Genomic DNA, 14,147 nt, shown 5'->3' on the forward strand with positions numbered 1-14,147 from the left:
GGAAAGGGATCAAAATGTAATGGGAATCATAACAACTGATTCTGCGGTGCATCCAGAGAGAGAACACTGTAATCTCCCCATCATTGCTAAAATTCAGGTTGTTACCAACAGGAAGCTTACAGCTTAAAGCTGATCAACAACGTTAATACGAAGAATACATTAATTTTGAGAGAATCCATGCAAAATTAGATGTGGGTAATATTCTGTAGCTTTAAAGGATAATACCGGTATTTTTCATTGTTTCAGTGTCGTAAACATATCATATGAAGATACCAAACTCGGTATATGCTTCTCAATTAATTTATCTGGCAAACCATTCATTCTCCATCTAGCCAACACTGATACTGTTGTCTAAAACAGCATTAAAACAAGTCAGAGGGACATACTGTTGCTTTGGTCAGCACCCCCCATTGGTTGATTGGGTGCTCACAATCCCTCCTGTTAAGCTGCACAGGAGCAGTCTTCCTCCAACTCCAGGATCAATAGCAAAGTTTGAAACAACAACACAATTGAGCATTCTAATTTGTGAAGAAAAAAAGATTTATTGGTTTTTTTTTTTATTTGGGATAAACAATTCACAATCAGAAACACGCCAGGGACCTTGTAGAGGATCTGAATCTAGCTTAAGTGCACTGTGAAGCAGTGAGACAGTCTGATCTACTCATTTTATCCTCTCCACTGTGCTGCTGGTGTCTGTTATTCCCTTTCCATTTGGAGAATATCTTATACTTAATTAGATGTAGCCCTCCATTGAAAGCCTTTAAGGCTGTCCCTTTGGTGGTTGGAACAAGGGGATTGCTCTATAATTGATATTTTTGTCCCATTTATTTTGTTGCTAAGAGACCGGAGTTTAGCATGCAACGGGTCTTCTTCTGAGGATTTTACAGAGTGTGCGAGTAGTGTTTGTTCACAACAAATGTGTACTGCCTCAATTACAGTGGGGTGCAAAAATATGGGCACCCTTGGTTTAAATGTCAATTACAATGAATCTGTACGTGATCGAGAGCAAACCTGAACTCTATATGGTTAAACATGAGACCTTTCTGCAAATTTTAAAGCAAGATTGCTTCTTATGTTCATGTTTTATTGTTTATAAATACTAAAGGAAAAGGGCCCAGTGCAAAAGTTTGAGAACCCTTTTAGATTATTCTTTGTTATGCTTTAAAAAGATGACTACAAAGGCCCTTATCCAGGTGATTTACTCTTTAGGGCTTCAATGAGTCAGATAAATATAATTCAAGGGTTGAACTTTTTATGCTGAAGTAACTCTATGCCTTCTAAAGTATTCAACTGCAGTGACTGTTCTGTCTGGTCTTAACAATCATGGGTTCCCCTAAAAAGGATTTCAAAATGATGGTGGTGCACTTCCACCAAGAAGGAAAGGCTACAAAAACTCCTATTTCCACCATCAGAAACATTAGGAAAATAGAAGATTGACAGAATAGAAGACAGTTGACATCAAGGCAATGTCTAGAAGACACAGAGAGATATCAGATAGAATGGCCCGAGACCTGGTGAGAAATGCTCAGAAGAACCCGCACATCACTGCAAAAGAGCAGCAAAAAAGAGTAACAGACACAGGTCTAGCTGTTCACAGGACAACAATACAACATACTTTAAACAACAAATTCTAGAGGCTAATATTCGACGGTCAGTTCAGACATTGAAGTTGAGGAGAGGTTGGGTATTCCAGCAAGACAATGATCCAAAGCATACCTAGAAATCAACCATGAAGTACCTACAGAAAGGTAAGTAAGGTTTTGGAATGGGCACCACAGTCCCCAGACATCTGTGAAGAGATCTCAAACATGTGGTACATGCAAGGAGGCCAAAGAATATTCCTGAGCTAGAGGTGTTCTGCCAGGAAGAATGTGGGAAAATTCAAATTGCGAGAATTTAAAGACTTTAGATTAGATTTAAAGGCTACATGAAGCGTTTACAAGCCATTATAGTTGCCCGAGGAGTACTAGCTGACACAAACTGACAGGGCTCCCAAAAATATGTGTGACATGAAAATAATATAGACAGAACAAAGAAATGGTTAAATATGCATTTAAAACCAGAAAGTTGCGATTATGTGCAAAATGTGTGCCAACCACAAATCAAATGTGCAGTCAGTGTCTACTAAAACAGATTGATTTTGAATAATTCCGCAAACAAATACATAAAAAAAGGTTTTATCCAATATCTGCAAGGCTACTCTCTCCAGAAAGCTATGCTTCTTCATTCAGAATTTTCTTCATTTAATACACAGAAATCAATCCCGATTAAATACATTAAATAGGACTTTAGGATTGCGTGCCAATCACGAAAGCCCAGTTGGTCTGCTCAGTTTTGCATGTAATGGATGTACACGCTGGAATACACACGCTGCCAGAAAGCAGTCTGCTCTAGGCTTGTCTGTAAAATCATATTCATCTATACACTTAACTGCACAGTCATCTGGTTCACTGTATTTGCAAGGCGGGGAGGCCCAGCAAGCTCAGAAAAGAACAGGCCTTTGTAGTAATGCAAGCACCAAGCGGCCCAGGCGGACTGAAGCCTGCGACTCAGGGGCCAGCTAACAGGACAGGGTCCCCAAAAGCCCTGTGTGTCCTCTTTTCATTTGATGCTGTTGTGATTATGGAGCCCTGCCCCATTCCCCTAGCCCTGTAGGTCTGTTCTATTTCTAGGACAGTGACAAGGAAGAAAGCCAGTCCCCAAGGCATTGCTCATGATTCTTTAAAGTAGATAAATAAGTAAGAGGGTCTTGAACATTATTTTTAACCAAGACACAGTAGGCTAGTGGCCGATGGGAGCACAAACTGGAGGCTATGAAAAGGGGGAAATCCACTGCCAAGCCATGTTGTTCAAACAATATACTGAACTATGACGAACTACACTCAGTGAGCACTTTCTGTATTTATTAGATTTCTGATGTGTTGTGTGTTCAGAGATGCTCTTCTGCTTACCACTGTTGTAATGTGTGGTTATTTGCATTACTGTCACCTTCCTGTCAGCCCTACTCCTCTGACCTCTTTCATTGGCTGAGGTGCAGGGACAGGTGAGAGCAAGGACAGCAGGCCCAGACAAGCACTGCGTGGCGATGAAGAGGTTTACTCTGGGGCAGTGAGGCCTGTAAAAAGCTCTTAGTCACACAGGGATAAGAGATACTACTACATTGAGTATCAGAACTTAATCCCCTGTCTTCCCCGCTTCATTTTGCCACAAGCACAGTTGACTGTGGGCTTCCAGGTCATGCCTGAGCATGCCGGTGCCTGTCCTGGCCATTTGGAGGCCCCTGCTGCACAGTGAATCAGAACAAATGAGCTGGATTGAGCCCTGTTTCCACTGTTTTCACTCAAATGAGGCAAATGGAAATGACTACAGGATCTGCTCGAAATGGAGGGCAGGAGGAATGAAAATGAGGTACTCTCATAGTACTGTGAGTTTCACATCACTGCTAAACATGTTCTGATGAACCTTACTGATTGGAATTCTATGCTTTGAAGCAAGTGTTATATGTTGATCACTGACATAATTTTAACCATACAGTGTAATTCTGATGCCACAGAAATATGCAAACATATTCTTGGAGCTTGCCCTCTTAAAATGTTACCAGATTGAACTCTAAACAAGATTTTCAGAGGAAACGTCTGTTTCAAATGATAAATCATTTATTGAGCAATTTAGCAAAGCATTTTATTTTTTTATTTTACTTGTGTAGTGTATACAAAAATGCAAAAATGCCCCTTTTGAAGCCAAGCCATGCTTAATTGCATCTTAACCTTCAGAACAGTGTATTCATAATTGTGAGAACCCTGAACCCTGTACCCTTTGACATCCAAGATGTTGGTCAGTCAGTGTCAGAGAAGACCCTTAATGGGCATGTTTACGCTTGTATGTTGCACATAAAACATTGCAAATAGTACATAACCAAGACAAATACACTCCAATGACGTCAGACGTGACCTTCAATCATCAGAGATTACTTTGTGTGTTCAACATAAAAGTATGATAATGATGGTTTACAGAAATGTAGACAACACAAAAAATAATAGCTTTTTGTCTGCAAAAAATATGCTCTTTGGTGTGTTCAAGCTTGCCCACTCAGATATCCCTTACCAAATAAAACTTCCCAAATTTTCACAATAATTACATAATTATAATAGAGTTACAATATGAGGTAAAATCCAGACATGACATAAAACCCTCCAGACACAAGATGAGATTATATTAAGATAACAGGCTATTGCTTAAGACTAAAGCATATATTTATTCAATTTTCTTTTTGGCAGAAGATACTTTGTAACAAATAAGGAGACATCTAGATGCCTAATGGAAGCATTAGTACTATTTCCCTTCTCCTTATGGCTTTTTATTTTATAATGCCCCTTTCTCCTAGATTCCTTAGATAACCTTCACCAGTCAAATCTGTTCATCTCTGAAAAGACAGTTAACCCCTTAATCTCACCGGCCAAGGGCTGGAAAAATAAAGCCCAATACTCATATTGCAATTTTTTTCAAATGAACTAAATTCTCCATAATACTGTACATCATCAAATGGAGTATATTTTGAAGAATATGTTACACTCATATTAAAAAGGACCATCTCATGTCAAGCATGATTTGTATTACTGTATGTATCAGAACAAAAGTTATTTTTTTATATGGCATTAGCTACATTTTATATATACACTGACATTATCACTGCAAAAAAATATCAGTGATGGAAAAACATGCTTACTTTCTATAATAAGCAAACAAACAAATAAAATGTTGCATTTAAACCTTCAGCTCCACAATATTTATAATTGTATTATTTGTTAATGCATATTTCCCCTTTATTCCACTGACCTGCTTTGATAAATTACACAATTTGTTTTTTTAATATATTGATTAGATGCAGCTCATTCACCCTATGTATTGCTTGGCTCCCGTTAAAAGAACTAAAGTTTTGAGCACACAGCAAAGGCTTGTAAAGCAATTCAAGTGGCTCACAAGAGAAATGACTCACAAGTTGCATGTGAGTCATTTCAGCAGCAAATGCAGAAAGCAGTGATCAGTTTGTCCAACACTGTTGAGCAGAACCAATGTAAGCTGTGAGAGGGAGAAATGTTCATTGCGGGCCAGGCATCTGAAATCGATTACAGGTTACTGCTTTGTCTGAGAAATGGATGGGGTTGCTGATTGGCTTTCTCTCCTCATCAGCCTGCACCTTTTAATAAACCTGTAATTATTACCAGATAGCCGTGTGGGGAAATAAATCAACCCTGCAGGAGAAAAGCATCATCTGTAGATGGCATGTCTGCATGGCTCAGCCTGGAAAGGCAGGTAAATCAGAGGGGTGTAGTGCAACATGCCAGGGTTCTGGGTTTAATCAGAATCCCACAGTCCGAACAGAAAAACATTGCGATTGTATTGGAGGCCCGAGAATAGCGTGTGGTCGAACTACAGCAGAAAAAAAGACACCAAATCATTTGGTGAAGTGAAAATCCAATATACCTCAGTCTAGGTAATGACTTCTTCAGACCTGCAGCTAAATTCAGGAGAAAACAAGGCAGCACAGGCTGCTCTCCATTCTGTCCTTTGCTGGACTGAAGGAAACCACACCCAGGTCTCCTTCTGATCGCTGAGGTTAGCTACCACAATGTAACTATGCCAATAGAATGAAACATGTACTTCATTCGATCTTTAATGCATGTGTTAACATGTGATTGGACTGCAAATCTTTCAAGTTAACTAAGTTTTGCAACTGATGTTTCATAAAATGTATTCAAGGATGTATTCATTCTCTATTTGTTAGCTAGTTATCGTGTCTACTGAAAGTAGTGCAGTCTGTCAACAAAAATGAATGTAACATATTGATAACCTCAATCACAATTTACTCCAGTAGCACATAAGCAGCAGCAAACATGCCAAGAGCATCCAACTGCTAGTTATGCTGGAATAAGGTGAAATTGTAGCTACAGTTGTTTGCTAGCTTTCTATAGCACTGTGATACCTAGAAAGGAGGCTCTTTGGCTTACTCCAGGCATATGCTTATGAAAATTGTTGTATGGAGCCAGTGCTTTATTGCACATTTTGGTGAAGATTTTTCTCATCGTACCTAGATGTACCTACAGCTGGGCACATTGTAACAAGCTACAGTAATTAACTTAAGTGTGACAGAGACAAAATGATGCAAGTGCTCAGGTAAGCATCACATTTATCAACCGAAGGAACCCAAATTGAGTAAATTCATAAAAAAAAGGCTTCATGTGAAATCCGAAAACGGCATAAGTGGAAAAAAATGTCCCACACCTGAAATGACAAGGTTTAACTCAAGTGTGCTCTGATTGGTCGAGTGGCTAACTAGTCAGTTCATGATTTAACTACACTATTGAATCACTGAGAGCAAACAGCAAGGCTGTTAAAATCTTATTAGTTCATATTTCAGAGCTTTTGTTTGTAAAAAAAAAACTACTGTATGTGGAACCATGGCTGAAGCAAGTTTAGATTTAGCAAAATGTAAGCTTGTACTTATAACTGTTAATGCATGTTAAACATCATCAAAATAACTGTATTATTGAATTATCTGATCTATTGTATTTAGGTGAACCATATTGCATTTCAAAAATGACCATCTGTAAATGGCTAAAGCATGGACTATGTTAGTGCAGCAGCACGTTCACATTAATCCTGCCAAGGAGGATATATGGCATGTTCAGACATTTATCTAAATTAAATTAAAGGAGAGGCTTACATAAGCTGAACGCCTATGCAGTTTAGAGGGCTAATGCTGACCATGGTAGAACAGAAAAAAATGTCATCAAATTTCACACAGAATATTTTAAATTTTTTAATGGGGTTGTCTTCAATGTTAAAGATATTACGGTTACATAACTGAGACATAACGACCAGGTCAACTATTATTCTAGCAGTTACAGCAATTAATTGCTGCTGTTTCTGGCCGTTGGATGTCATGTTGTAGGACTTGAAGTTTAACAAAGAGTGCCATTCGTGATAGAATAAGGATCAGGTGATGTTAAACATAATTTGCCATGTAGATAGGATGGGAGTTATCAAGGGTACAAAAACATAGCACTATGATAATCTTAAAAGTAAAAGAGATGATTCATTCTGCACGAAAGGTGATTAAAATTACCACTACATAGAGCTCCCTTTGGTGCTACATGTCTGTAAAAAGACAACATTGCTGCACAAGGTGACATGCACTACTGTACAATACAGAAACTAATGATAGATAACCCATATCAATGGAAGGGCTGATTTTAATGCAATTTTGTATGCTGGTGATGTCCACAGTCCCATATTACAGACACACTCAGCTGCCCTGTCTGAACTGCCCCCCCTTTTCTGTAGGAGTAAGTTTGGGTTATTTACACTTGGATTGATACGAATAATGGCATTCATTAAACTGAACCCAGACAGGGAGAATAAAATAAAGTCTCATTACTTAATGGCACAGAATTTTAATGCTCTTTGCCAAAATGGCAGGACAGAAGGGCCTTTGTTTGAAAACTAACCAAGGATGTGACAAGATCTTTAATTTAACGATTTAAATCTTGTTCCCGGAAATCACACCTCACATAGCAAGGAATCCTTTGCGTGTCCTTTTCTAGCTGACTGTCACCTGCCAGTGGAAGTTGTGTTTGATGCTGTTTTACACCCCTCGCACATCCGCCCGCCTGGCATGGCTACAGAGGCAGTCTCCACACGGGCAGGGCACATACACAGAATCCCGATTACACAATTCAATAAAAGGAAAATAATTCATCAGAGTCTCTTTCACTCTCCTGTTGCCTCTTTCACTCTCCTGTTGTCAAAGTGCAGTATCATGGTCTACGTAGTTACTTATGCAGTAACCTTTACACAGGACAGTCCACAGCTTACGTTTTTAGATGCGTATTCCCAGCTATTTGTAATGTATGCCTTGTTTAGAGTGCAAAAGATCAACATTTGTAAATATAAATGCAATACCTTACACTACTCCACATGTCTGCCTCTTAGAGTTGCTTTACCTGGATACAAAGCATGAGTTTACGATAAGCTTTATGTCTGTGCATATCCAAACAGACAAGCAAGACATAATTCTTCTCTCACCCACTCTACGTCCCTCTTCCAACCTTTAAAGTCTATATCAGATTTAATCTTATTTCACACACCTGTGCAAAACTTTGCAGTTTTGCAGTTGTCCCTATTGTTACTGTGGGCCAGAAAAAAGATGTATGTGGGTGTGTGTGTGTGTGTGTGTGTGTGAGTGTGCGTGTGTGCATGTGCGTGTGTATGAGTGTGCAAATGTGCATGTGTGCGTGTGTAGTGTGTGTGTGTGTGGGTGTGTGTGCATGTGTGTGTATGGGCGTGTAGGGTAGTCGGACAAAAGAGTGGTCCTGTGGGAACCAGAGTGAAATGGAGAAAGTCAATGAACATGGCAGAGAGCCAAGTCAAACACAGACAGCCAGCACTGCATGCTTTCATTCCGAAGACAACAGACAACACATGAGACCTCAGGGTATTCTAATGTCGTTAGCGTCAGAAACAGCACAGCTATTATTATTCTACTGGTGTTTAAAGACAAATCAAATGCCAGAGGCTCCCATATGGGCTTTGAGAAAAGTGACACATTAAACACAACTTTGATATGTGACTGACCGTGATGTTTTCTCTGGAGGAGTAATAAGCTTTATGACTGACACATACTAATACACAAATGTGCATTCCACATTCCATATGCAAGTAAGGAAAGTTCCAATTACATCCATTTCAGTTTGGCGGTATTCAAACAACCATAACGGAAAAAAGTACCTGCTGCCATAAGCCCTTCTGGGGGACATTGGCTTGTTTATTTTCAAAAATGTCCATACAAAATACCAGCCAACAAACAGACACAGGCCACCAAACCATCTGTTCCTGATGGATTCAATGCTGCTGACTGATGCAAACGCAGCAGGGAAGCACGTCAGACCACTTATCCCAGAGTCATGGCTGATGCTGGAATCCTCCTCATAACATGTGTAAATCTCAGGCAACCTGACAATATCAGCCACTAGCAAATAAAGATAAGCAGGCTTCTGGCCCTGGACGTTTCCAAAAATAAAAGCCTGAAATACACCAAGTCATATAATATTAATCCCCTGTCAAGGCCCTCTTCAGGATGACTGACATGTTTAGGGTCTCACCTACGATATGGTAAATACGACCTATAATTACACAAAACGTGTCCATCCTGTCACTTTTTACAGCCAACATCATTCAATGGCAATGAACCAGCAGGCAAATGCAAACAAAATGTGGCCAATTGACTTCACTGGGCATGCAGCGAACAATGCCCTAATAAGCTCATAAATTTAATCCCATGAAGCCCATCTTTTTGCTTGGATATACAGTAATGAGTTTCACTTTGAGGTTCAAATAATCACTATAAAGTTTCAAACCCAGCTGCCCACACAAAGCACATGCTGTATAGTACTGCATTACTAAAGAGTTTAAATGAAATATGAACCGGTTTTCCCAGACAATTGTTTATGAGAACCTTGTCATTGTCACTCCATAAGTGATAGCTAACAGTCGACTGGTACAAAATCCAGCCAGTAGAAACACAGTTTGAACGTACCTTTCATCCCAAACTTGGACCGTCGGCCATATTTGTTGATGAGGACGAACAAGACGACGAGGAGCACACAGGCAAACCCCGCTAGTCCAACGGCGATGGACACCTGGAGGAGGGAGAGCAAGGAACCCTTAAACATGAGGGCACTGAAAAACAGTGCCCTCATGTTCAAGCTCAAGAGGTGTTGAAATGTAGGCAACTGGAGAATCCCATTCAATTATCCGACAACTTAGACCTGAAAATGGTCTTTGCTTTTACTGAATATGACCTTGTTGATTCTTAAAGCCACAATGAACACTTTATTAATGACGATAATGAACTACCTACCATATGTGACACTATTATTTGCTAAATTAAACAAATTTGTCTTTATACTTAACAATGATGTGCAACACTTTAGTCTTCAGACAGTTTGGATCTGTAATACATCCATGTGACACTTGCACTAAATTGAATTAGTAATTATTGCAGTAGGCAGCCCCATCCCATACACTGAGAACTTGTGCCATAAATGTTGCACTGGAAATCTCTAGCTAAAAAATGCTAAGCTTTTTACCAGAAAACGTTTTTGCTATCAACAACCTCTCAGCGGACTGTTATCAGTTGGATGTGCTGGAAAACCCTCTTTGCTTGCGTGTTAGAATTGCAATGCCGAAGCAGAGATGGCAATTGCACAAAATTTCAATTCCTATATTTCTCATTTTGGACACTGATTTATTTTAAGGAGCTGAGTCACACAACAAGAGCAGCCAGATTGAAAACCGCAGAGCCAGGTTGGAGTTTGAGTCAAGGCAGAATTGAGAAACAACATCAGGCCTTTGCCACAGCTGAAAAAGACATGACTGTTATCTCAGAAAGCCTGACAATTGTGAGCCTTTATTTTACTGATGAATGTTCCAATTAAATATAGCCAACCATTTAAAGCAAACAAAAGCCCTGGATACAATTTTCTTTTTTTAGTCAAGACCTTAGTATAATTAACACCATAGAGCAATCACAAGAACACCCTCCTCATGCCAAGCCTTGTTTCTCCATTAAAATCTTAAAATGAGGAAAATTATCTCCATCTAGTCAATTATAGCACAAAGCTGAGAGAAATGACATTCTGAAGGAGCTGTAAAACACAGTGGCCATGAGGGAAAATGCAGATTGGAGGTTTGAAGAATGAATTAGAATGTCTCACATTAAACATTTTCTTTCTTTAAAAAATAAATAAATAATAATAATAATAAAACAGGAAGAAGCCTTTATAGCCACATTTATACATAGCCTATTGCTCGCAGAGAACCATTTTGTTCCACCTGAACTGTACACTCACCCCAAATTTGTCCTCATCCGGCCCGTGTGTGACATTGATTGGGGGCGTGGGGTTCACTGTGGCTAAAAGAGAGGGTGAACACAAATGCTTACAATTCAAATCTTATTTCTGTTTAATCATTGACGTATTTCTGTTCAAAACATTTACTTTGGCAGACACTCTTAAGAATTGAAACATACAAAGCCATGACTGGAAGTACACTTGAACTGCACATAGCAAAAGCAGTATCAGCAACCAAAACACAGGTACATACTGTATCTACAACATAGTGAATGGGAATAGGGCGAGGGAGAATATTGCATAAAAGCATACAGCGATAATTCATATGCACTTGAGGCGTAATTACACTCAGTGGTCACTTTATTAAGTAGACTTGTACACCAGCTTGTTAACGCAAATATTTAATCAGCCAATTGTGTTGTAGAAACAAAATGCATAAAAGCACGCAGATGTGTTCAAGAGGTTGTGCTGCTTTCCAGACCAAATGTCAGAATGGGGAAGAAATTTGATCCAAGTGACTTTGACTGTGGAATGATTGTTGGTGCCAGAGTGGTTTGAGTATCTCAGAAACTGCTGACAAGCTGACAGTAATGCAAATAACCACACATTACAACAGGGTATGCAAAAGACCATCTCTGAACACACGACGCATCAAACCACTAAATGGATAGGCTGCAGCGGCGGAAGACTTTGTCAGTCTAAAAGTTAAGTCTAATAAATACCTAATAAAGTGCTCACTGAGTGTAACGGTATATCTTTACTATGTATACAGTATATTATGCTTGCTACAGTACAACAGTAAACCATGACACTACTAAAGTAACTGGGTTGAGTACTTCTCAATTATCATGTAATACCAGAATCACAGTTTTCATGTTCCACGAAAAGAAAACACATGTATTAATGAGATTCAATCCAATATGGCAATATCACTTGAAATCCTTTCCTTCCTCTTAGTTTAGGTTAAAGTATGCCACAGTATCCATGGCAGGACACATTCTTAATATGTGAGGGTCTATGACAATATAAGCATTATAAAATAGCAGTGTTCAGAAGGTATCTTGTGATATAGATTGACAGGCAGCTTTTAAAAACAGAAAATTAAGAATGGAAGGACATTATAACCAGCACACTTACCACAGACAAATGCAGACACAGCAAAAAAAAAAAAAAAAAACACATGCGTACATGTATATTCACAGACATAAACACACACACACAAACACACACACACACACACACACACACACACACACCCTTTTAGTTTCTGCGAGTGGGAAGAATGAAGTGTGAAGGCTTGGCACTTGAGATCAGAGAATAATTGCAGACCTATTAATTGGCCTGTGGTGGATGAGCTGCCGTAGGCAGGCCTATACAGTGGAGTGAATCCATTCCTCACAGCCCACCTGTCCTCTGGGTTCAATAATAATTAGAGTCACACCAACACTTCCATTGAACTTTCCACTCCCTCCTCCTGGAGGTGTTGTGACAGTAGCGGCCTTCTCTTTCACTGCCAGGCCACTGTGCTAAATTTGCAGACCCATTTTTTTTTGTTATTTATTTAATTGTTTTATCCTCACTTTTGTATAACTGTCGGAAGAGGCTGTGTTAGTGTGGCCATGGGAGAGCAGACAGACCCACGCCGGGCACTTCCACGGGGTCTGGCTGTCCCTGCACGCCTCAGGCTACAAAAGCCCAAGTGGTCATCTAGCTTCATTTGAGTTCTGACAGTAACAATCTGTCACTCTCTAACCACGTGCTGGCATTAAAATGCGTGTGAAATGATAATGAATCTCTCCAGATGAAGGTCAAACACACTGCTGCCTCTACGCTTAGTTACAGAGCCGTTACAGAATAAACGGAACGGCCATAGGTCGAGGCTTGTTCGCCAAGCAGTGGCGCTAGAACAGGGATAGTGAGCATCGCTCCGGAGTACTATTATGCTAATACAATGGGGTTTTGGAAGAAGTCAAATTTAATTGTCAGTTTTTATAAACTGGACAGTCCCTTCATTGCTTTGCTGATTAAACAGCAGATAAAAAATTGGGGGTCGGAGCGGCAATGAAGTTTGTCTTATCTTTATGGTTCCAGTCACTTTCCCAAACGCACACAAGATAAAGTACACTTAGAAAAGCTACTTACCAAAATTGTAATCTGAAAAGAAAGACAAGAAAGGGCACGGTTCAGATCAGAGTATGAAAAAAATTACATGACTATCTTAGATTCTGAAATGAGTCCATCTGCAAGAATTACATATAAAAGAGAGTGCTGGTATAAAAGTGTATATGTGTGGCGGTCACTGTGATTATTGCTATATGTCATAACATTTAATCTTTCAGTTATTTAAACCTGATGTGTGCCATAGTGGCCTGAACCCATTGCTGGCCACTTACCTTCATCGGTAAATGGAGGGGCCTGGAGGAAGTGTCCATACACTGTCTTGGTGGCCATGCCAAGGAAGTTGCTAGCCTCCAGGGTGTAGTTGCCATTTTGGTGGTGAGTAGGGTCCTTGAATATCAGACATCCCTCCAGGTTATCGTGGTAGGTCTCCATCTCGGTGCGGATGTATTCACTATGCAGGATCTCCTGGTCTTTGTGGAACCAGCGCAGCGTGGGGTGGGGGTAGCCCCGCACGATGAACATCATGCAGGTGTCATGGCGACGTTCTGGCTCATCCAGGCGTATGATACTTGGAGAGACTGCAGAGGAGACAACCAGGAGCCAAAACATCAACCTTCCGCACCATGAATAAATAATTGCCACTTTGTTATTACTTCTATACATCATTAATCCTTTTGCGGTCAATTCAAATCACTCGGGTTCGTACTTGTCTTGGCCTGCTGTTGAAGCCACATTTGTCCTGGGTGAATCGTTTTAACCTTGACCAAACCTCTGTGTAGGTCATGAAGCAGGCTGTCAGTTTGTGTTCTGAACTCGAGCGGTCAGTGTGTCTGTGAGCATGGCCTTCCCTCCCCACAGGAGCCGGAAGGAGCCGGAAGACCCCAGGGCTCTGGCTGAGCTGACAGAGCTTCTCTGAAGGATATACGCCAAAGGCCCTGTTCTTCACTGGGGCACTGGCATTGTCTTATGCCCATTGTCAAATCAACATATATAAAATAAACCAGACACATATAAAGTAATGTGATATAAGTGTTCCCAAGTTAAATAAAGTATAACAAAACCCAGACAAATAAATCTCTTGGGGCCAGATTCTAAATGCTATTCACTTTATTATTG

General features: G+C 40.0%; 1 protein-coding gene across 2 annotated transcripts in view; it reads right to left on the reverse strand.

The window, feature by feature from the left end:
- Positions 1-14,147, reverse strand: part of LOC133130617 (NT-3 growth factor receptor-like) — a 156,631-nt gene that overhangs the window by 60,275 nt on the left and 82,209 nt on the right. Inside the window, exons 8-10 of one of the 2 annotated variants that reach the window (XM_061245313.1) lie at positions 13,286-13,609; positions 10,911-10,966; positions 9,596-9,698 (exon numbers count right to left, since the gene is read on the reverse strand). In XM_061245313.1, coding sequence (XP_061101297.1) covers positions 9,596-9,698; positions 10,911-10,966; positions 13,286-13,609 — 483 coding nt within the window. The remainder of the gene's footprint in view (positions 1-9,595; positions 9,699-10,910; positions 10,967-13,285; positions 13,610-14,147) is intronic. The other variant, XM_061245311.1, reaches the window with a different exon arrangement.

The sequence above is a fragment of the Conger conger genome, chromosome 6 (genome assembly GCF_963514075.1).
Source record: "Conger conger chromosome 6, fConCon1.1, whole genome shotgun sequence".
Taxonomy (NCBI): domain Eukaryota; kingdom Metazoa; phylum Chordata; class Actinopteri; order Anguilliformes; family Congridae; genus Conger; species Conger conger.